The sequence below is a fragment of the Pelodiscus sinensis genome, chromosome 6, assembly GCF_052426305.1.
Source record: "Pelodiscus sinensis isolate ZL-2025 chromosome 6, ASM5242630v1, whole genome shotgun sequence".
NCBI lineage: Eukaryota > Metazoa > Chordata > Testudines > Trionychidae > Pelodiscus > Pelodiscus sinensis.
Genome location: NC_143057.1, coordinates 22,973,198 through 22,997,877, shown reverse-complemented (window position 1 = coordinate 22,997,877; position 24,680 = coordinate 22,973,198). Strand labels below are relative to the sequence as shown.

Sequence of the window (24,680 nt, the reverse complement as noted above, 5' to 3'; positions counted from 1 at the left end):
CTAACTGGCAGCAGGGCAGCCAGCCAGGGAGCATTACTTCCCCTGTTCCGGCAGACTCCCTGGTCCAGGAGAGCTCAAGTCCTGAGGCTACTGGACCAGGGAGGTCCAACCTGTACTTCTTAAAACTTTACCCCAATCTAGTACCTTAATTTGAAGACCTTGTTTCTTCATGCTACTCTCTTCAGTACTCTTTTTGTGTCATTAGTTGCAGCCAGTTCAATATGTAGCCCTTCTATTTTCATGAAGCTGACAGTGTCTTCAGAAGTAGTGTTGCAACATGGATATAGTCTCGTAGTTAGAACTCCTTTTGGTATTATAGTATGCTTCTATAGACAACAGCATTATAAGATATATGAGCTAAATAAAATAACTAAATCGCTAATGAAATGGAGGCCTGGAGTGGTAAAAGGAAGGGGACTCTGCCTATTCTGAATTAACAAAAAAGGGAATTCATAACCATTTTTTACACTAAAATTGTCAGCACTTTGTAAGTTTCAACCTTTATTAACTCACATTCTATATTCCATACTTCAAGTGGCTTTTTAATGTTTAAAATTAACCTTCTTCGGTCATTAGAATCGCTGTGGCCTATTTAACTAAGTCTGCTGCCTCACTGACATTCCTACAATACTCGTCAGTCTGAAAGAGGTTTTAGCTTTTAAACTGAATGTGTGAAAATATATGTCTGGGTTGCAAAAATTGCTTCCTATAATGTTCAGGGATCACTATGACTGGCTTTTCTGAATGAAAATCAATGTCTAATATGTATTTTAAAAATCATTCTAACTTGTAATGAAAGATGATTTGTTACTCATTTCAGATGTTCTATTCCCAGTTTGCATGTCACGCTATTACCAGTGTACTAAAAAACTGAAGGGTTCACTAAAATGTGGTTCCTACAGACATGTCTTAATGTCAAATTTAGTGCTATAAAAATAAATCCAGAAGGCTACAAAAGGATCTGTACTTGTCATTGTTGTATCTCTCTCTTAAAATCTGGCATGCTGGTAGGAGCAAGAGGCTATAAAGCTCTGTTTCTGGAAGATCCCTGATCTTCAATGCTGTTACCAAACACAGCTGATCAGTGAATAAACCTTATTTGTAGAGTGACACAGATGTTATATATGTAGTATACAAATAAGGATTTAAAAAAAAAAAGTGCAAGTCACATACTGGCAATAGCCCTTAATAGTTACAGAAAAGAAGTTTTATTTTAAACTAAAGTCACTAAATGCCACAGTCTAAATTGCACTTACAGCCTAAGTCCTCTTCCCTACTGTGTATTCATCTTTAAGTTACAAAATAACATATATTTTCACAAATAATGGAATGGGGCAAGATTTTTTCCCCTATATCTTGAGATACAATACACATATTCAGCCTCTTGAAATGTATTTTCATTTTGGTATACCTAACCGTATCATCATTATTAGAAAAGTTTAGAATATAATATAATATACAGGGGTCAAAATTAAGATGGGCATGCAACCTCAACTTCGATATTTTCAGATTTATGAGTGCTCAGTCACAGACCCTGATGCATTAAGAAATTGTAACATATGTCTAAATTTAAGTCCATGCATAGTCACACTGAGATAAAGTATCATACTGTTTTGTATGTATTCTTTGTTTTGACCTAAACTGTTCAGTAATTTTTTTTGTAAATGGCTACCCCATTCTACTCAAGATACAGATGCATTTGGTAGGAATCCTCATAGACAAGCCCTTATGCTAGCTTGGATGTCTTTCTGGCATTGGAGTCTTAGGCTATGTCTACATTATAGCCTCTTGCGCAAAAACATATGCAAGGGAGGAAAAGCATGGAATATCGCCGTGCCTCATTTGCATAATTAACAAGGCTCCGTTTTTGTGCAGGAGGCTTTTGCACAAAAAGGAGCTGTCTACACGGCTCCTTTTTGCGCAAAACCACCCTCTTGCACAAGAGCTGTTCTTCCTGAAAAGAAATTGCAAAGAACGGCTCTTGCACAAAAGCCTCTTGCGCAAAAACAGTCTAATTAATTATGCAAATGAGGCGTGGCGATATTCCAAATTTTGCCTCAGTTGCATACATTTTTGCACAAGAGGGTATAGTGTAGACATAGCCATAACGTATAAAACTTTTTAGGATCCTTTTTAGTGAGAATAGCTACCATATATGTGGTAGGAACCTTTGACAAGGTCCCTCACCAAAGGCTCTTAAGTAAAATAAGTTGTCATGGGATAAGAGGGAAGCTCCTTTCATGGTTTGATAACTGGTTAAAAGATAGAAAACAAAGGGTAGGAATAAATGACCAGTTTTCAGAATAGAGAGAGGTAACTAGTGGTGTCCTACATGGTCCATACTGGGACTAATTCTATTCAACATAGTTAGAAATGATCTCGAAAAAGGGGTAAATGGTGAGATGGCAGAATTTGCAGGTGATAGTAATCTGCTCAAGATAGTTAAGACCAAAGCAGACTGTGAAGAGCTTCAAAAGGATCTAAGAAAATTAGGTGACTGGGCAGATGAACTTGGTAGATGAATGTTCATATTTATAAATGCAAATTAATGCATATTGGAAAACATTATCCCAACTAGACGTACAAAATAATGAGGACTACATTAGCTGCTATCACTCACAAGAGAGATCTTGTAGTCTTTGTGGATAGTTCACTGAAAACATCCACTCGACGTGCAGCAGCAGTCAAAAAAGCAAACATAATATTAAGAATAATTAAAAAAGGGGTATTGAGTAAGATGGACAATATCTTATTGCTGCTGTATACATCCATGATAACACCCACATCTTGAACACTGCGTACAGATATGGTCACCTTATTTCAAAAAAGATACATTGGCATTGGAAAAAGTTCAAAAAAGGTTAACAAAAATGATTACGAGATTTTAATGGTTGCTATATGAGAAGAAATTAAAAAAGACTGAGAGTTTTCAGCTTAGAAAATAGGAGACTAAGTGGGGGTATATGATGGATGGCTATAAAATTGTGACTGCTGTGGAGAAAGTAAATAAGGAAATGATATTTACTTGTTCTAATAACGTAAGAACTAACAGTCACAAAATGCAATTAATTGGTGGGTTTAAAACAAACAAAAGGAAGTGTTTCTTCATGCAACTCCGTCATCTGTGGAATTCTTTGCCAAGGGATGTTGTGAAGACCAGGACTTTATCAGGGTTCAAAAAAGAGCCAGATAAATTCATGAAGATTACATCCATCAATGCTTACTACTAGCCAGGTTGGGTAGGAATGGTGTCCCTAGCCTCTGTCAGAGGCTGGGAATGAGTGACGGGAGGAATCACTTGATGATACCCTGTTCTCTTCCCTCTGGAGCACCTGGCATTGGTCACTGTCAAGAGACAGGATACTGGGCTAGATTGACTTTTAGTCTGACCCAGTAATGCTGTCCTAATGTAAGTAAGCTTCAGGGGGTAGCCGAGTTAGTCTGTACAGAAAAAAACAACAAATGGTCTGGTGGCACTTTATAGAGTAGACTAACAAAACATTAGTCTATAAAGTGCTACCAGACCATTTGTTGTTTTTTTCTAATGTAAGTAATTTGCTAATAGTATTTGATCATATTCATCCCTGGCGTGATTCATTTGACTTCAGCACTGTTGTTTTCATTTTATTTGCACGAACAGTAGAAAATGTATAAGACAAAGCAAAACTGAAGGCATTGCCTTTAGTGCTAGAGAATTTATTTTAACCTACATCTAGTGACATTCAAAAGTAGATTAACTCACTACAGGTCACTTCAGAAGGGAAAACTGTAACCTATAAGTTGTGATTAACCTGTTATAAAGAAGACCAATAATTCTAAAAATGTTATACTATTAATAGTAGATATAAAGCTAGTAGGATGTCAGATCTTTTTTTTTTTTTTTTTTTTGGCTGTTAACTTTATTATCAGTCTGATCAATATTACACAGCTGGAACATTTTTCCATTATATACACATGCACAATAATATTTTCCCAGCTATACTGTAAACAGGTTATTTACTTTAAGAGGTCTGGAAATTTACTGATTTCTTTTGTTGCATGCCAAATTAATTTTTTTTAATGTGAGTTGAGAGGCTTAGTATCCATTCAATTTGAAAATGTTCATTTTACCTCAAACTGTTTCCTGCTGATAGAAATTGATCGTACACTGAAACTTGTATTAAGTATAGTGAAAAGTAATATCAGCTGTTGATTCTATTACTACATATTTGAAAAGAATCCCTAATTTAAGTGCAAGGTTGTGTGCTTTCTTTATTGCTGTTTCAATTTTGGTATGGCCACATAAACCTTTTCTGTGTCTTTTAATTGTTAAATACTGCTGCTGAACTTTAGAAAAATCATCCAACCTTTTTCTTTATTCATAAAAGTTAGTGTAATTCTATAATAACTTTTTGTCTGTATGCATACTGGCATTTATGTAAGATTCACATGGTATTGATTATTTACTTTACTTTTTAAAGGCTCTGATGATAAGTTTTACAGATGTCTACCAACTCACAAGCTCCAGAGTTGCTACACTGGAAAGAGAAATAGCATCTCATCGACATCACATTGCAGCCCTGAAATCAGAACTCCAAACAGCTTGTCTTCGTGAAAATGAAAGCTTACAATCAGTAAGTCTGCTATCCATACTTTAATTTGCTTCTGAAATGTGGATATTCAAATTACTAGACTCTGTCTAGTCTCGTATTGTGTAGTTCCAATAGCAATGTATTATCATATTTCTTCAGTATAACTAATTTCATATGCTAGTTTAGCAAAATAATAAAAAAATTACATGTACAAATATGCTATTGTGATGCTTGATATTTGGCTCATGGGGAGAATTAAGGGGTGGATAGAAATGGGAGAATTAATTTTACCACAATGCCTTGTATAAAGATGTTTTCATTGTTACCAAAGCTGAAAACACTGCATCATGGCTTCTTTGTCTTTGGTAGTGAAGCTGACAGTTGGATTTTGGACCTGAAGCATGTAACTGTCTGTAGAATCAGCATGTCCTGTTAAACCAGAATGTTATTAATTATGTGTATAACCAAAATGGAAATTAGAACATGTGATTATTCTCTGCAGGCAACCATCCTTTTTTATAATACATGTCTAGTGAAAGAAAAATATTATGATTCATCCTCTATAAAGTTAACGTCAAATTTCAAGAATCATTTGATGTCTAAAATATTGTTGTCCACAAATAAATTTGGGTTCATTTAAGTCTAATAAGGTGATTTTCCAGATCTGAGAGCTGTCTTTGGGAGGTTATGGATGTATTTGTGTCACACAGGCATCAGACAGACTTACAAACTGTCTCAGATATGTAATTAAATAGGTCTTTAGTGAGATTGTGTAGGTAAGTTGCATATTAATACATTTTTCCCAATTCTTTCTTCCTTTTTACTTATTTTATAAAGAGTTAAACAGTTTTTGTCTTGTTCTTTTTCCTTCTTTTTCTCCTTTCACTCTGGATGATGCAAAGGACAGTAAGGAAAACAGATAATGTTTTACATTGAGTGTCAAGTAGGAAGAGGGGAATTGTTAAAACAAACCAAGTAAAGACATTAGCAACGCATTATTCAAGGGCTGTACTTGTGACTTTGGTTGCCTCCAAAAGAGCTTGCATTAATTCCTCACTGACTCACATCTATATTGGAACAGCGCAGAGGGAGATTAAAGTAATGAGGAAATATGTTCCTTAGTGCTGAACTTAAACTTTTAAAATGTTTGAATTGAAAGGTGGAATATGTGATCTAGTGATAATCACATAAGCGGAAAGCTTTGTTGATAGTTTGTCTAAAGTCACAAATATAAGAGACCTATTGAAATTGCTTTTTTTCTTGTCTACTTTTCCTTTATCTTTTGTGTTCCACTTAGTTTACATGTGTATTGCTGAGCCTGTTCAGTCTTACTAGGTTGCTTCAATGTCTTTTTATTGTTGAGGGTTTCAGTCAAGATGACCACTTGTATAACTAAGAGTAGGCTGCCTGCCAAGCTTACTGCAGTGAAGTTTTGCTTTCCTTTGGCTATAGAACGCTTTTAGGAAAGATTATGCTAGTAGTCTTTGAAGTGCTATTCCAAGGTATGATATAGCACAATAAAAAACAATGATGCCTCTGATTTAATTTAATCCTTACTGTAAATTATATAAATCTATATACATTATCAATGCAAAAACTGTGGTTTTATGGTTTGTTGTTTGTACTGTAGGTAGCATCTGTGGCTTCACTCAGAGGACCTTTATTATGCTCAGTGCTACTCAACCCAAACAAAGACAACCCCTCTTCCCAGGTGTCTGCAGCCTACTTACCTCCTAAGTATAAGTATTAATGCAAAATCTATGGTTTAGGAATTAAACATAACAAAGACAGGAAATTCAAAGTTATTTTTCCTGAAACACCTTAACTCAACTCACTTGTTATATTTGTAAAATTGGAAGCTTTATCTCTTAATATATGCAGTGATTTCAGCAAGCCTGAATTTTAGCAAATTTGGCAGTCATAAATTTGAACTTTCAGACTATTCTGTGTTTTAAATTCCCAACCTTAACACTCTAACAATCCAAATTGTGTGGGGGTATTTTTGCATTGAATTTCCTTTCTTATGGCGTGTGATTGCTTGCTGAAATTATATTTATATATATATTCTCCCTTTCTATCTTCTCATTTTTCAACTTGGTTTCTGAATCAACATCTCCATTCTCCACTTCTTGGTCTACTACTTTTCCTCTTGACAGTGGGACATGAGGTTACCCAACTTGCTTAGTTTTTTCCCGGGTTTATATTGTTCATTCATATTCATGCAGGGTGAGATGTGATCAAGTTAGATAAGAATCCGCTGAATATTTGTATATTGGCAGGTAATGAGAGATGAGCCAATTATTTGGCATGGGGGTTGGGAGCATGGAACATCAGTGGCAGAATGATACACAGGCCTGTCTACTCGTGTCCCCCAAGTGTCTGAATCCTCCTCCCGCCTTTTCTTTCTCCGTCTGCATTGTCTCCCAGGGTGACCTCTTTTTCTCCCATGGTTTTTATCTCTTGTGTTTCTGTTGTTTCACAAATATATTTCTCAGTCTCTGGCCATTCTCCTGTTGTGCAGCCCTGCATCTCTGCATTTCTCTAATGTATTTTTCATTCTTGCAACCACCTCAGAATCAGTATGGCTAAAACAGTGCTTATTATTTTTCCATCTAGGAAGTCTCTTCTTACACCTTTTTCTGGCATCATTACTTCCCCTGTACTGCTTGTCTCCCCTGTTTGCAAGCATGACTTGAATTTTGAGTCCTCTCTATCCCATCACACCTATGCTCCCTCCAAACTCTGCTGCGTCTTCCTCTATGTTTATCAACTTTCTTCTTGTCCTCCTTCTGTGGTACCAAAACATTGTGAAACAGTATAGTAATACTATAGAGACTACTGCAGTTTCCAAGATATAGAATCATAGAACTGAAAGTGACCTCGAGGGGTCATCTAGTAGAGTCCCCTGAACTCATGGCAGGACTAAGCATCATCTAGACGATCCCTGACTGGTTTTTGTCTATCCTGCTCTTTAAAATTTCCAATTATGGAGATTCTACAACTTCTATAGTCAATTTATTCCAGTACTTAACCACCATGTCAGGAAGTTTTTCCTAATGTCAACCATAAACCTCCCTTGCTGTAATTTAAATCCATTGCTTCTTGTTCTATCCTCAGATGTTGAGAAGAGAATTTTTCCCTCCTTCTTGTAACAACCTTTTATGTATTTGAAAATTGTTCCCTCTCAGTCTTCTTTTTTCCAGACTAAACAAGCTCAATTTTTAAAATCTTCCCTTCCTAAATCATGTTTTCTAGTCCTTAAATCATTTTTGTTGTTCTTTTCTGCACTTTTTCCAGTTTGTCCGCTTCTTTCCTGAAATACGATGCCCAGAACTGGACACACTACTCCCATTGAGGTCTAAAAAGTGCAGAGTATAGTGGAATTACTTCTTGTGCCTTATTGACAACATTCCTGTCAATACATCTCAGAATGATGATCATTTTTTTTGCCACAATCGTACACTGTTAGCTTCTATTTAGCTTGTGGTCTACTAAGGCCCCCAGATCCCTTTCTTTCTACTTCCTAAACAGTCATTTTTCATTTTGTATGTGTGCAACAATTGTTGCTTCCTAAATAGAGTACTTTGAGTTTGGTCATATTGAATTTCATCCTATTTACTTCAGACCATTTCTCCAGTTTGTACAGTTCATTTTGAATTTTAATCCCATCCTCAAAACGTTATAAGTGTATTCTCAATACCATTATCTATCTTATTGATGAATATATTGAACAGAACTGGACCCAGAACTGATTCTTGTGGAACCCCACTCATTATGCCTTTCAATCATGATTGTGAATCACTGATAACTACTCTGGTTTCCAACCAGTTCTGCACACACTTTATAGTAGCTCCATCTAAATTGCATTTCCCTAGTTTATGTTTGAGAAGGTCATGCAAGACGGTATTAAAAGTTCTTCTGCATGGTTCAGGATAGAGCAAGTCAGTATAGAGGATGAGATGAGCACCTAATAAGTGCATCTACCTGCAGAAGCATCAAGTAGGCAGCTGACAGTGGCTTTCCCTGTTCTCCTCCATCCAGTTGGAGTCCAAATAATAGTGGGAAGAGAAGGAGACAAAAAGGGTAGACACAGAAGCTATGTCTAGACTACAGGTTTTTTTCAAAAAAAGTAGCCTTTTTTCGAAAAAAAACTTCACATGCATCTAGACTGCCGCTGCGTTCTTTCGAAATTAAATCAAAAGAATGTGGCGGTTTTTTCAACAGTTGTAAACCTCATTTTAATAGGGGAACGCTTTTTTCGAGAAAGCTCTTTCGAAAAAATCAGAGGCGTAGCGGTGTTAGTCTGAATCTGCAAAAGCGATAAGGGGTCTTGTGGCAACTTATAGACTAACAGATTTATTGGAGCATAAGCTTTTGTGGGCAAAGACCCACTTCTTATATCCATGCATCTGACGAAGTGGGTGTTTGCCCATGAAATCTTATGCTCCAATAAATCTGTTAGTCTATAAGGTGCCACAGGATTCCTCATCGCTTTCGAAAAATTGCCTGGGTGCTCTCTTTCAAAAAAGCGGATCGCTTTTTTGAAAGAAGTTGTGACTGTCTAGATGATCTCTTTCAAAAGAAGCGTGTAGTCTAGACGTACCCAGAGAGTAATGAAAAAAAGATGATGGAGAAATAAGGTCCGACTGGGGGGGAACAACAGCACACAGATGCACTGCCTGAAGGCTTTTCCTGCTGCTCCCATTGACTGGCCAATGGGATCAGCAGGAGGCCAGACCTAGGCCATAGAGCCTGGGAGCAGGGCGGGACACGAAAGCAAGTAAGTGCCCCTCCCATCACCTCATGGCCAGACCCCCTCATTCTCACCGCCCTCATATCCTCCCCTGTTGAGACCACGCACTCCTGCACCCTCCCCCCTGGAGAGACACCCCACCTCCACCCTGTCCCTCTACCCTCTCTTCCTCCTGCACCCTCCCCACAGTAAGACACCTTATTTCCCCAGCCTGCTCCTCCACTCTCCCTCCTGGCCAGACACCCTACTCCCAGCCTGCTCCTGCATTCTGTCTCCCACCTAGACCTTGCACCTTCACCCCCTCTTATATCCAACCTCTCATCCAGACCTCTCACCCCCACCTCCTGCATCCCCATCCCTATTCCATTTGCTGGCGGCCCCGTTCTGCACACTGAACCCCTCATTTTTGTCCCCATCCTAAAGCATAAAGCCAAAATCCACTAATCTCAGAACCCCAGAAGAGTAAATCTGGTCTATGGGAAGCCCCCCGTCCTGTGTGAGACTGGGGCACCAGTGGAATGAGGTATCACAATTGGGTGTCACATCAGTGAGGGTTGGGGGTTTCTGCAGGGGTTTTTTTGCTTCTTACTTGGGTCATCCCCAACTGATTTTTCTGTGGGTCAGTTGTCCCCGACCACCAAAAAGTTTTCCCACCCCTGCCATAAATAAAGAAAAACTTAAAAAACAACAAATAGTCTTGCAGCACCTTAAAGACTAACAAAACATGTAGATGGTATCATGAACTTTCGTGGGCACAGCCCACTGAAGAAGTTAGTTAGAGACTAACTCAGCTACCCCTTTGAAGCTTATAAATAAAGAAAACATTGAAACCTTTTGTGTTGGACATAAATTAATATCTTACGTTATTTGAAATGAAATTTGAGAAACTAACAAAGTTAAAGCACTTAATCTGTTTTATCATTTAAAGTAATATTTCCTTTCTTACTGGTTAAATTAAACTGTTCTCCTTAGCTACAGCACTAGCTAAATGGCATGGGTGTAATTATGTAATCAATGGCAAGTTTCCATTAGTAGCTGGTGGTCAAACAATTTGAAAACCACTGTGTAAAGGAAATGGAAATTTGGTGGGCATAAAAGGAGATACTGAAGGAGCTCAACTTATTCAGTTTATCAGAGAGAAGATTGAGTGATGACGTGATACATAGAAAAGACAAATTCTGCAGCCTGTGACACGTGACTGGGACTGGGACTGGTTATCATAATGGTTCTTTTTGGCTTTGGAATTTGAGTCTGTGGGTGGTCCTGTTCATGTATAGCTCATCTAATCAATTCCCTGCATTACAGGAGTCTTGGTGTCACTTACGGCTCATCTAGACTATGAGAAACGGTTGAAAGAAGATATGCAAATTCCACAGGAATTTGCATATCTTCTTCCGATCGCACTTTTGAAAGCAGAGCTTTCAAAAGTGAAAGTAGTTAAGACATGGCTTTTCCGGCGAACCCTCCCCCCTTCATTGAAAAGCCGCTCTTCCTCAAAAAAAGGAGGTTTATGCGGCTTTTCGACGAAGAGTGGGGTGGAGGTTTGCTGAAAAAACCATGGCTTAACTACTTTCACTTTTGAAACCTCTGCTTTCGAAAATGCGATCGGAAGAAGATATGTAAATTCCTCTTTTGACCGTTCCCCATAGTCTAGATGAGCCCTTAGTCTCTCCTGGTCTCTGCCTGCAGCACACAATGCAGTTTCCTGACAACTGAAATGTGTTTTGCTAACTAAATTTGAACTGAATATGGGTGTTTAGGTGAAATTTAATGACCTGTGATATACAAGTGGCCACACTTGGTGATCTGATGGACCCTTCTGGCCTTGAACTTTGTGAAACTGAAAAATTTCAGAGGAAGGAAAGAGGAGTGTGAGGAAGAGGAAGGAGAGACCAAAGAAGTGAAGATTGTGCAAGCGTGACTTGGCATTTCATCTTGCCTTTGTGAACAATAAGATAGAGCCGCAAAGTGTTCCCGGTAAGCTGTGAGTTTGTGGGCTGCTCAGCAGAAATTCAGATGCTGCCCAGCTAATTAGCAGAGTGCCCACAGCTAGGTTTTGTGTTTCTGTTGGTGCAAGTTTGCTTATGCTTTAATGCACATAAACAATTTATTCCACACATTGATGGAAGAAATCCTCACGTGGATAGAGTAGATTGGGAGAACATTGGATGAGGAGCTGTTGTTTTTGGATGCCTATAAAACCAAATCAATTAGGGTTCTCTCAACTTGATATTACTGTGGCTCTGTGTAATCTAAACTTTTTTTTTTGCACTGTTTGGGTGGTGTTATGCGTTAAGTTTTGCAATGATAGGTCAACATTGTGAAACATGACATAGTGATGAAATATGCAGGATAGAGAATGCAGGAGTGAGAGGGGTTTTAGATCAAGCAGGAGATGCAAGCTTAAAGAACAATCTTGTCTGATACCGAGCTATTTTTAACACTCTGATAACTGATAGTTCCTTTAAAAAATGCTACATTTCAGTAGAATATTCACTCAGTCTTTCAATATGGTGAAGACCACCCCCTATATGCAAAATCTTCCTTTTAAAAAATTCAAAATATTACATAATGAAAATGTATCCTGTGTAACCCACCACCATTTTCTTTACACATCAGTCTAGCTCAGGACTACTTAACTTTGGAAGCCCCAGGGGCCACAATGATACTCATAGCACATGCCGAGGGCCGCAACTTAAGTATGGTTGCATATATGTGCAAATATATATGCAAATAGCTTCTTTCACACGGATGGGCATGAATATAAAGATTAAGTCAAGAATACACAACACAGTTTAAGTCAGTCCTGCTGATATTAATAAAATGCAATATTTACCTGATCTCCACCCATATGACACCACTTTTAATGAGCATTGACAGTCCAGGAATTTAACTATTAAAATGCATATCAACAGAAAACCATTATATTGACTACTTTTTTTATTTTGGCTCCCATGTAAACTGAAACTGTATCATGGGTCACAAAAAACGGGTTGTGGGTTGCTTATTGAGTAGCCCTGGTCTAGCTGCTCAAGGGTTGTGTGTGTGTGTGTGTGTGTGTGTGTGTGTGTGTGTGTGTGTGTGTGTGTGTGTGTGTTTCCCTCTTACAGCCACACCTCACCTGAATCAGTCAGTGCATCAGGACTATGGGACTGTAGCTCCAGTGTACGAATGGACTTTGGCTTACATTGCTGAATTGTAATAATTTTTATTGTCCCTTCCTCTCCCCCACCCTTATTTGCCTTTTGATGTTGTATGTATTGAAGAAACACAGCCCATCTGTTTTAGACATGCTGGAGGAATATGTCTCTTGGGTAGGCATGACTGCCATATCCTGTGCCTTGGAATGTGTCTTGACTGGCATATCAGAGAGAATTCTTCCCAGGTGTTGTTAGGAGCAGAAAGGTCATGGATAGAGCATCTGAAAACTCTCCTTGCTTTTTCCACTACTTCTCATTAGTCTGATTTGAGGATGATTTAGGTAGCCTTGAAGGCTTTGGCACTTGGTGAGCCGGGTGTTGAAATGTATTAGTTTCTTCGATGGTTTGTAAAAATGCATTGAAACTTAATATTATCATTGGTCCCTTATTCTTGCAGTGCTTTTTGGGCACTAGTCCAGTACTAAATATGCTTTTTTCATTCCATGCTATTAATGACAGTTACATTGTTCTTTATAGTAGCGTATAGAAGAGTGTTCTTAAAGTAACAGAAAAAGAAAATAATTTGTTGAGCCCACATTTTTCAGGTATGCTGTATACATGCTGAGTAAATATTGCTTTGCAAAGAAATTTTATATAAAAGGCAATAGCGCCCTTAAAAAAGCGAACATGAAGATGCATTGAAATACTTTCATTTTATAGGTAATTATAAGCAATTGGCCATTAGCTTTGTGCCTTACAATACACTCAAGGCATGCAGGCATTCTAGTATAAATGCACATCTTGTCATGTGGTGTTGCTTATGTTAAGTAAGAGTCATAACCAAACAGTATAAATCATGTAATTTAAACTGTTTGGTTATTATATATCTCTAATAACAAGTATAATAATATGAAACCAGTATTATAAATCATGTAACATGACTTGGGGCAAGGTGCTCGAAAAAGTTTGAGTAATCTGACCATATATATTTGCTTTTTTGTAAAGAACACTTCCTTTTCAATATAAAGTTTTTTTGATATTCAATATGCTAAGTATGTGAACTTTTAACTTGTCAAACTATTGTAACATATTTGAAAATTATAGTAATTTGATTATAATGTTGCCTATAAGGCAAAAGATTCGGTTAATAGAATCCATATGTAATTAAAATGCAGAACTAAATATAATCAGACCCTAGTGACTATTGCCTTCATATTGATAGTTTTACAATGGCCTCTGGGGTTGAAAGTTTATGCTAAGTTACCAAATGTAGCAGGGATACAGAAAATGAGCAAGATGACAATTTGGCTCTTTTAAATTCAGCAACGTAGTTAAGTTATAGGCATATAATAACAAGTCTCTTGATTTTTGGAGTTTTAGGAATAGCTCCCAATTGGCAGGTGCTAGAAGCAGGAGACGTGTTCTAGTTGAAGAGCTGCATTTAGTAGTGGCAGTGTTATATAAACACCCTGATATGACGAGTCCTGCTGCAAGTGATGACTGTAAAAAAAAAATATGGTTACTTAATTTGTGTGAATTCATGTTTGAATCATCTGAAAGTTATAGACACACCAGTATATAACAGCCACAGAAAAAGTTTAAAAAAATTTCCTGAACTTGAAAAAAAATTATTTTCTCTGGACAGTTTTAAGAGTTGACATCCTGTGCGAGAGTTCTCTAATCATCACCAGCACAATTTACAATCAGAACACACAGAGAGCCAGTTCAGACCAGCTCATCTGTTGACTTTGGCAGAGGCCCTTAATCTCACTGTGTGCAGCTGCCACTGGAGAGATGGGGACTCGGCAGAGAGCCGAAGGAGGGTGGGATGCAAAGTTGGTCAAGGCATGAGTACATAGGCCTGCTTCATTTCAACTGTTGTATACTGCCTTTTTTATAGTCTTTTTTCATTTTACTGCTTTTTTTTAACCTGAAATTAAATGAGGACCTCTCATGAGTCTCTGCGCTCCAGGCATAAGAAATTGCAATGTCTGGCTTCCAGAAACTGTCCCGTCAAAATGTGCTTCTGATTAGGTGGCTTAATTACAGCTGTGAAAACAATGTTGATTTAGGCCTCAAGAATCCAGTGCATGTCACCCGTTATTAGCTAGCCTTGGACTGAAGCCACCATTTTAAAACTCTGTACGCTAAAGTCACACACTGCCTGACAACTTTTTATTTAGGCAGAAAGGTTGCCAGAAGCAACACAGTTTATGCAAAATATTTTTCATTGTGCAAATTTTAAATGTGACACTATTGATAGACACAAAGTGGATAGTTACAATTGAGTTTCACCAAGTCCAAAGCCCAAACTTTTGCAGGAAAACTGTTTAAAATAGTTCTTATAAAGTTTGACTGACATAATGCTTAATTTTTATTCCTTTAATTCAGTTTTATTCCAAATCCAGTATGTTGGTTTAACCACCCAATTTTATTGCATCTAAATTTTCCTGACAGTTTCATTTGCTGTCAGGAAATAAAATTGCCATTTTTGCAACATGGGAAATAATGGCTAGCTTCAAAACCAATATGTTTGAAACTTCCTTTGCCTGAAGCAGGTTAAGGCACACACTCAATTTACTTTAGGGGAAAAAGCTCATTAAATAGTTTTTAATATTTTAATATAATTTAAGTAACCACTTTCACAGTGGGAAAGCTTATTAGGCCCATGTATTTACATCTGTGAAGAAGTAAATGTTGGGATAATTAGATGGCTTCCAATATTTCCATTTTTCAATATAGTTGCACAGTTAATACTATGAATATTGTAAATGAATATGATGCATTCGTTGCATTTAAAACTTGCATTTCCATTGGCAAAATAGTTTGATTTGAATGACTTCCACTTTTTAAAAGTAATTAAAATGTTCCTTCTTTTGTCTGAGATTAAAAATCTCCTTATTGAAATTAAATGAAATGTGCCTACATTAGCTCAAAGCAGACCTGTGCTTTTGGAACAGTAGGATCTAAATTCTAATCCCACTGTTGTCATGAAATTCCAAACTTGGATGCAGAGCTGCTTAATGGAAACCATGACTGTCCTCAGTGGGCACAGGTTTGTTCCAATATTAAACACAAAACAAGTCTTACAAGCTGAGCCACAAAAAGGGAGGATTTTGTTTTCACAAAGCTAATCTGTCTCATCCCCTTTTTGTTAATATTTTGCATTTCTCTGTCAGTAATTATCGGGCAGAGGCTTTTCTGTGGAGGGATATGAACTGAAAGCTCAAAAATAAAGGTACTCAATTTTCCTTTAGATTGAGAAATCTCATTCTCAAGATCACAGATCAGACAGGTATTGAGACCTCAAAATCTCTCTCTCCTTTCTGCCTTAAATACTCAGGACAACACAGCAGTGGTCCATCCAAGGGTAATTAATGGCAAATTACAGTTTGGAGAGAGAATTGATTTGGTTAAGGGGTTGTGTCCTAAGTTTAGACTAAGTTTTGACCCTTTTGCAGAAAGTCATAGATTAGGGTTGGAAGAGATGTCAGGATGTCATCTACTACAGCCTAAGGATGTTAAGGACTAGCCGACTAGTTGATTCCCACCCCCCTTGCTGCCTCTATCATATAGAGGTAGCAAAGGATGGGGGGAAGGAGGGAAGAGAGGGTACTTCAAAGCGGCAGTGCCACACAGAGCTGACCCTGGATCAGGGGAGGTGATGACTTCCTACCCGGGTGTAGGGTTCTGCTCTCAGCTGGGGCTGTGCTCTGTACTGCCTATCCTGCTGTGTCTAGCCACCTCTCCCCCCTCACTGCACCATCCCTGGACGGGGCCGCCCCCCTGCCTTCAGCCCTGTCCAGGACTGTGCTCCTAGCTGCTGGCCCTGCTGCCTTTAGTCCCAGCCGGGGCTACACTCCCCACCTTGCTAGCCCTGGCCAGAGCTGTGCTCCTGGCCGTCAGCCCTGGCCAGGGCTGCACTCCCCACTGCCAGCCCAGGCCGGGCTGCACTTCTGAACCTAGACAGCTGCCAGACAAGAGAGACCCAGATTTTAGAGGTTCAACCTGTACTGGAATTTACCATTAAGGAAAGGTTCATTTTATACATAGAGCATTTCATGTTTTAAGAAAGTGGTTTTATGTTGTCCTCCTTATCAGACTTATTTGTGATAATTGTACAAAATACAATTCCTAAATAATGTACACTTTGTTTTGTTCACCAGTGACAGCACAGCAGCATACATGTTCTTTCCTTCCTCTTTCCCCTTCATCCTGTTCCTCTTAAAGCTACAGTGCCCATCTCATCAAAATAGAAGGCACTTTAGTTCTAACAATATTGCCTATGCTGCGGTAGGAATTGGCAACCACCCTGGGCCCTATACTTTGTGGGGGCCCAGGTGGCCCAGGGGACTATCAGGGGCCTGTCACCAGCAACAGGACTTGGGCTTATTCCAGCTCCAGCCCATTCCACCCTCCTGCTCCCAGCTGCACCTCTGGGGAAGGGGTTAAATCACGCCCTGCACTCTCCAGTGACGTGGCTGGGAGCTGGCAGAACAGAGTGGGCTAGGGCCAGGTCACTCCACTTCCTGCCACTGCCAGTAGGGTTGCCAGATGGTTTCAACAAAAATACCGGACACACTTGACATTACATCACAATCGACATTACATCTTATTTAGAAAATACCGAACAGTTATATTTTCTCAATTTGTTTCCCGAACAGAAAGCTCAAATGCTGGACTGTCCGGTTCAAAACCAGACACCTGGCAACCCTAACTGCCAGTGTGTGTGGGGGCAGGCCCAACCCTTGCTCCTGGTGCCAGGTCCCCTACTAGTCCTTCAGGGCTGCATTGCTTTGGAGAAGGGTTTTAAAGGAAGGGGTGCAATGGGGACAGGGAGGGGATGGGAAGAGGCATGGCAAAGGTGGCGCACAGGCGGGGGCTTGAGGGAAGGAGTGGAGTTGGGGCGGTGGTGGGAAGATGCAGAGCAGGAAGCGGCCTAGGGCAGAGGGGTGGTTGTCTTAGATCCCACATTCCCAGGACAACTCTGGGTAGGAATAAAAGCACTGTGAATGCTTGACAGGCAGTTGTTATTTTGTGAAATGGATATTATAGATCAGGATATGTAACACCCAATTTAAAAAAAAATACGGAACAGAGGCAGGGGCATTATTTTACTGGCTTTACAGAAGAAAATGAATATTCTGTACTAAGGAAGACAAATTCACTTCTTCCCAGACTGAGGGACTTTGATTCTGGCCAGGAGGTACTTCCACTTTCCTTTTGAAGAAGATATTTCAAGATAGATGGCGAGAAGTGTCTATTATTCTCTGCTAATGGGTTTAACTGTGGGTTAAACATGAGGAGAAAGTGTGTTTATTTTGGCGCGATGAATCAACTGAGAAATTTTGGAGGGGATTGAGCCTTGTTCAGAGAACAAGCTGGCACGGAGTTGAGGGACTCCAAACTGTCATTCTTCTTGTCGATCCTTTGACATATTTAAGATCATGTAAAATAACTGTTCCACGTCATGATTTGCTTGTTCCTATATTTCTTTTGTTTTCTGTTCCTAGGTATTTCTGGCTACAAATAAAAATGTGGTAGCATTTATGATGATGAAATGCGGTCCTGATCATTCTTGATTAGTGTTACAATAAGATGTTTTGTTTTGCTTGTGGTCTTGCTTGTGTTTTCTTTATACGGTGTTTAAAGCAGATCAAAACAAAAAGCGGCTTTTGGTGGCTTTCATGTTTTTCAGTGTTGCTTTTGATGCCATGATTTACTGGGATGATAGTACGCTGGAAGTACAAGAAAATGGGAACTATAGAAGAAATCCAAAATGTGTTCGTGTCTCTCATAGTTCCAGTCTATCTAGTCTAGAGATGGTGATATATATACTGTTTAGATTTGATCAGGATTGAGAATCTATATTGATTAGAAACAGATAAAAATGGAGGACCCATGGTTTTTCATCAGGCCATTTGAAAACACTTGATGCACTTTCCCGTCGTGCATTAGAAGATTTTAAGTCCTTTCAAAAAGAAGTTTTATGCAAAATTTCATGTATTATGATTTTTATCTGTACTTCTGTCTGGATTGGAGGTGGCAATGGGTGATCTGTTCTACTTGCCCTCTCCCCATAGAGGAGAGTTGAGCTATTAGGGTAGCAGCTGTTCCTTTAGACTCAGAGGGAGGTGGACAGGGAAGTCTTGGCTGAGGTCAGGTCTACACCGTTGGAGAAAATCGACGCAAGATACGCAACTCCATCTATGTGAATTGTGTAGCTGGAATCAACATACCTTGCATCGATTTTCTAGGAAAGGCTCCACAGCAGGAGGTCAATGAGACAGTCCTATTGACTTCCCTTACTCCTCACAACAGCCAGGGATGTCGTTGCTGATGGGGGTACCATCAGCATTCAATTTAGCGAGTCTTCACTAGCCCCGCTAAATTGAACCCCAGAATATCAATCACTGGTGTGTTGATCCTCCTGTAAGTGGAGACGAGGCCCACAATATCTCTGCTTTTCCTATCAGCAATTGCTGCTGCTCCACTTGCTGGTAGGAAAAGGCTGAGAACCACAAAAACCCAGATTCCCCCATATTGCCATCTGAGTCTTCACCTCCCTTGTTAAGGAGAAGCAATTTGGGATAGCAGCATTCTCCTGAGGCCAAGAGAGGTGGTAAATGGGAGTAAGAACCAGTAATGCTTTTTCCTCTCTCTTTTTGGATATATTCATGTCCCCACAGTTTGAAGAGAAGAAGAGGCTTTGTTTTTTTCTGTTGAACCCTTATAAAGTACATGAATTTACTTTGACATTTTTACTAAGAAGAAATACTTTTATGCAGAAAGACCTTTGTTAATATGTATCAACTGCTTGATTGTTTACATTTTATACTTTAACATTTCTTATTTATATCTTTTACTGAGCTTTACATTTTTAAGCATAGTAAGATATCTGACATACACAGATAAAAGATAGGAAGTTCAAAGTTAGGGCATAAAAACTTAGCACAGTTCTTAACTCCTCATTTTGTTCCTTTTAATATTGACATGACTTAAAATCAAACCATCAGCAAATAACATCTCAGTATTTATTTTAATGGGTTGTATACATTTAAGTTACACCTCTTTATGTTAACTAAACATATGCTTATACATTTGCTTTTTGGGAGGTATTTTAATTACATATAGAACTCTTTTAAAGAAGGCTGTGGGATCTACATCACTTAGGGTATGGCTACACTGTGGGGCTTTTTTCGAAGAAAGTATGCAAATTGTCCTCGCATTGGCATATCTTCTTCCGATTCTTTTTCTGGAAAAGAGGCTTTTCCAATATTTGGACCATCTGTACAGGGCCAAATGTAGGAAAAAAACCCTCTTTTGGAAGCCCCTTGTACACCTCATTTTACAAGGAATAAGGGGTCTTCTGAAAGAGGGTTTTTCCCCCGACATTTGGCCCGGTGTAGACAGGCCAAATATTGGAAAATCCTCTTTTCCGGAAAAAGAATCCGAAGAAGAAATGAAAATGCGAGTGCAATTTGCATACCTTTTTCGAAAAAAACCACACAGGGTAGCGATGCCCTTAGTGATGGTACAGATGTTCCAGTTGATCTGGTAAAGATTTGTTTATTTTATAGATCAGGAGGGCTCCCTGGAGCAATTCAGATCTGTTAAATAAGTGGATATTGAAACAGGCGTTTAAAATGTGGACTACGTACCCAATAGACTAGATAGCTTTATTCTGTCAGAGGGAGAAGATGTTGGCATGGTACTTAAAAATAAAATCTGTTTCCTTGCCAGTATTTTTCTTTCTTTCATTGTGTAGGCATTAATTTATGGTTAATTGCATTGTTCAAGAGTGCTGGGTTGCTGACATATTGCTTTTTAAAAAACATAAAGCCTGAAGCATTTGTTTTAGTGTGCAATAACTATTTATATGCAATTTTTAATAATGAATTTTAGTGTGGTTAGCAGTTGGAGGATTGCTCTATGCTTAATACTGCTAGGACTTAAGTATATGCAAAGTGACACTAATATAGTTGCCATGATATCCAATATCCCATTTTATCCTTTACAAATGGCACAATTAATGCACTTGGTATATCTTGTACAAGGCAGTGGTCACCAACCTGTTGATCATAATTGACTGGTCAATCCTGGAGAGTCTCCCAGCTGATCACAATCGACAGGCTTCCTGCCTGCCCTGGTGGTTTCACACTGTCAGCCCATTCCTGGAAGCTGCCAGTGCAGCCCGGCAGCCCCCTTGTATGTGAAGGGGGTGCAAAGGGGCAGGAGTCTTGGAACACTTCTCCTGCCTACAAGCACTTGTCCCATGTAGTCCCCATTGTCCAGGAATGGGGAACTGTTAGCAATGGGAACTGAGGGGGCAGTGTTGGCAGAGAGGGGCAGTGTGTGGAGCCATGTGACTCCCGCCTCCCACTCCCAGGGCCACAGAGGTGTATTGGTCCCTACTAGAAGCAGCATGGGCCCAGAGCAGGCAGGGAGTTTGCCTATCTTATCCTTACTGCACCACCAACCAAGAGCTGCCCATGGTAAGTGCCACCCAACAGGAGGCCACATGCTAACCCCTGCCCCCTCCCATAATCTGAAACCTGAACCCCAGCCCTGACCTCATCCCAGAACCAGCACCCTATACCTCCTTCTGCATCCCAACTCTCTGCCCCAGTACTCCATACCTCCTCATGAACCCTGACCCTCTGCCCCAGCCTTGAGCCCCTTCCCAGAGCCAGCACCCCATAACTCTCCTGCATCCCAAACGCCCTTCTGTACCGGGCGCCAGTCTGGAAAAAGTAAGTGAAGGTGGAGGAGAGCAAACATCAGAGAGAGGGGGGATGCAGTGAGTAGGGTGGGGCTTTGGAGAAGGGGTGGGGCCTCAGAGAAGGCACAGAGTAGATCCTAGTTGCCCTTAAATTCAGAAAATGATCTTGTACATAAAAAGGTTGGTGACCACTGGAATAGAGTCACTTTAATACCATGTATTGCTTTGCGGATCCAACACTTAGGAGTCTGAGTGTTAATATAGAACTGTGAAGTTTGAGTTCATAATAAGCATGCAAGAACATACAGGTACCACTACTAAACTTCCTATTGCAAAATGCATACTCGTTGATCCATGCCATTCCTGCTCTGGATGTTATAAATATAGTCAGATTGATTAAGGGAGCAAGACCTTGGTGGCCAAAGACAGCACAATAGAAAAGTTTTGGAATGCTCATTGATGCTCCAATCTTTGCAACAGTGGTTACGAGGACCATTTTTGTCTTCCCAATTGCATAGCTGACCTGGCTGATGTACTCCATTGGACAGGGTCACTGATAGGCTTTCAAACAATGTCTGGCTTCCAAGCTTCCTCACTTGGGGACTTGGAAACATAGCACCCAAAAGGAAGTGAAATTGAGTAGACATTGTCATTTAATCAAGACTTTGCCCAGCTTCCTGATTCCACATACCTACCAATGCTATATTTATTTAAACAACTGGTAAATCTGTCTCTAACTATTACAAACACAATAGATTAGTCCCTGTGAGCCAGAGCAATCTGAATTTTATAGCTGAAGTTCACTATCTTCGATATGTAAAATACTAGACTTACCTGGTGTTGCCTGGGTTCTTCAGTGGAGGGGGCTGGTGGTGTGGGGTGTGCACGGGTCAGGCTATGACCTTGGAGATGTGAGGGGGCAGGTCAAGGGGTTTCTGGCTTGGGGGATGTGAGGTTGAGGTGTGAGGAGGGTTTTAGGGTGGGGGATCCCATCTGGTGGGGCCTTCTCTCTCTCCCTGTCTTCCCATAGCTGGCAGGGGCCTTTTCTCTCTCCCCAGGCCACCCCCTTCACTGACAGGGGCCTTTTCTCTCCCCATCCCCACCCCTCCAGGCCAGCAGGGACCTTCTCTCTCCCCCTCAGCCACCCATGGCAAGACACAATGAGTCTCCATGATATTGTATGTATAGTTAGGAAAAATGAACAAGTACAACAGTGCTGCCAATTCAGGATTTTGACAAACACTAAATTCACTCAATAAATAATGTTTAAAAACATAATGCAAGTGTTGGTTAAATTAGAGGATCTAACTTGCCATTCTGATTAATAATATGAAATTGAAATTATTCCATTTTAGATAAGAAAGGACGCCACATTATGGAATTGTCTCTTTGTAAAAAGCCAACAAAATAGATCCAGTATTCCACAACTTATATAGTATACAAAGGAAAAAGAATATGTAGGAATGTGGGCAAGCATGCAGGAAAATATATAGGAATTTATAATGCTGAGATAACTACAACGTTATGTGTTATCAAAGTTTTCAGGGCTTTTACAATATTTTCAAAATCTCTTTACATGTTCCTCATGAAAAAATTTTCTGATAAAGTTTTTCATGCCTGATTTCTGTCTGTAATATTATATGCTTTTTAAAGACTCCACTTAGCTTTCAGAACAGTCATATGGCTTATATACCAAAGGATTAAATTCCATTAACAATTTGTTTAAAATGTTGATCCACATAAAATGTGATATAGTATGCAAAAAATATTAGTTCCATTTGCTTAGCACCATTCAGACTGGATGTTAGGCTTCATATAAAGTGATGTTCCAGTACCTGAAGTATCAGTTGAACATAGAAGTTGATCGTGTTCTTGAATCTAATAAGTATACAGGATTCCGTTGAACTAATTATTAAGCTTTTATTTAATCACATCTGAAGTATAACTGTATAAATATACGGTGCCAAGAACAATAGAGACAGTAACCCTAGTTCACTGACACTCAAATTGTTTATAATTGATAAGTTTGATTCCTTGCCCAGTTAGTATAATTTAGGTCTTGCATTTACAAAAGACCTACGTATTAGACATCAAACATATGAGGCTCTTTATTTTAAACTATTCAGATATCAACTGGTATTTTCTGAGTAATGTCTCAGAAAGATCAGTTCTTTTCTCAAACTAGATTCTGATTTGAGGAACTCACAAGTGCCTGATTCTAATCTCACAGCAGGGTATGTCAGGAATACCTACATTAAAATTTTAGTGCCCTTACACTAATCAGTGCAAGTGACATCAGGCTCAACCCCAGCTGATTAATGCAAGCTGCTTTTATATTTAATAACATCCTGAAGTATACTCTGGTTTGCTAATAATGGAGTTTTCTCTCAAAGTCATGAAGACATGCTACCTAAAACAATAGTTAACTTGGAGCACTACAGTATGAAGTTTTTGTTCTTTCCTGGCTTCAAAAGGATCTTTAGCAAGACAGTATGGTTGTAAACTAACAATCATAGCTAAAATTAGCTCACATGAGCTGAGTTACAGAGCTGAAGCTTAAAGCTTATGTCCTTCCTGTACCTACCTTCCTGCTTTGTAGAATGGATTGGAATAGGTCTATTCTTTAAGCATGAGCAGATAGATGAGTTGCCCAAGACGATAAAAATCCATGGCTCGGATTCTCTTGGTTTCTCACAGTCCAACCCAGACCAGCAGTCTGTCATCGGATCTTAAAGACAGTGGGATCTATCAATTTAGTATTTCCGTCACTTTTTCTAGGTTAAGGACACCACTGTGACAGAGTCCCCATGGTGCAGTCCACCAACCTGGATTGTCCTTCACACTGTAATTCTACTGTCAAGCTGCCAGCCTCTGACAGGTGCTGCACTTACATAGCTATCCACAGGCAGGGGCACATCCATCTGGGTTACGTGAATGATCTCCCAGTCACTCGTGACTTGTTAATTGAGAGGTGCCAGCCAAATCCCCCCAGTTCTTAACCTTGCACCCCAGAACTTTGCTGTCATTCACAGCTCAAGGTGCCCTTCACCATCCTTCTTAGTGGCATGGACACACACTAGCCTTTGTCAACTGAGATGAGATTTCCCAAGCACTTCAGCCAAAACCACGGTATTTTAGATAAATAAAAAACAGGTTTATTAACTACAGGTATAAAGATCAGAGTTGATTACTTATGAAAGAAATACATTTGCTGTCTCTGAATTTGAACTTAAATGGACCAAGGAAGATTTGAATCAAGCAGTGTCTAATCCTAACACTTGGCATGAGCATCTTACACTTCCTCAATATACAGACTTGGAACCAAATTCCCAAGTCCCAAGTCTTTGCCTTTTCCAGATGTTGAAATGGGGGAGGAGAGAAGTCAAGTGATGATGTCACGGCCTCTCTTTTTTATATTTTCTTTTAGCTGTTGAAAAGATCCTTGCTGTGATATGGGTTGGTCTGCCCCCTTGGTGTACCTGCCTTCTCAGATA

The 24,680-nt window shown here is 39.5% G+C and overlaps 1 protein-coding gene across 5 annotated transcripts in view; it reads left to right on the top strand.

Annotated features, from left to right (window-relative positions):
• CCDC171 (coiled-coil domain containing 171) overlaps positions 1-24,680 on the top strand; it is a 228,628-nt gene that overhangs the window by 186,376 nt on the left and 17,572 nt on the right. For 4 of the 5 annotated variants that reach the window (XM_075931537.2, XM_075931536.2, XM_075931540.2 and 1 more), the window contains 2 exons: positions 4,461-4,613; positions 6,202-6,282. In XM_075931537.2, the coding sequence (XP_075787652.2) occupies positions 4,461-4,613; positions 6,202-6,282 (234 nt within the window). The remainder of the gene's footprint in view (positions 1-4,460; positions 4,614-6,201; positions 6,283-24,680) is intronic. The other variant, XM_075931539.2, reaches the window with a different exon arrangement.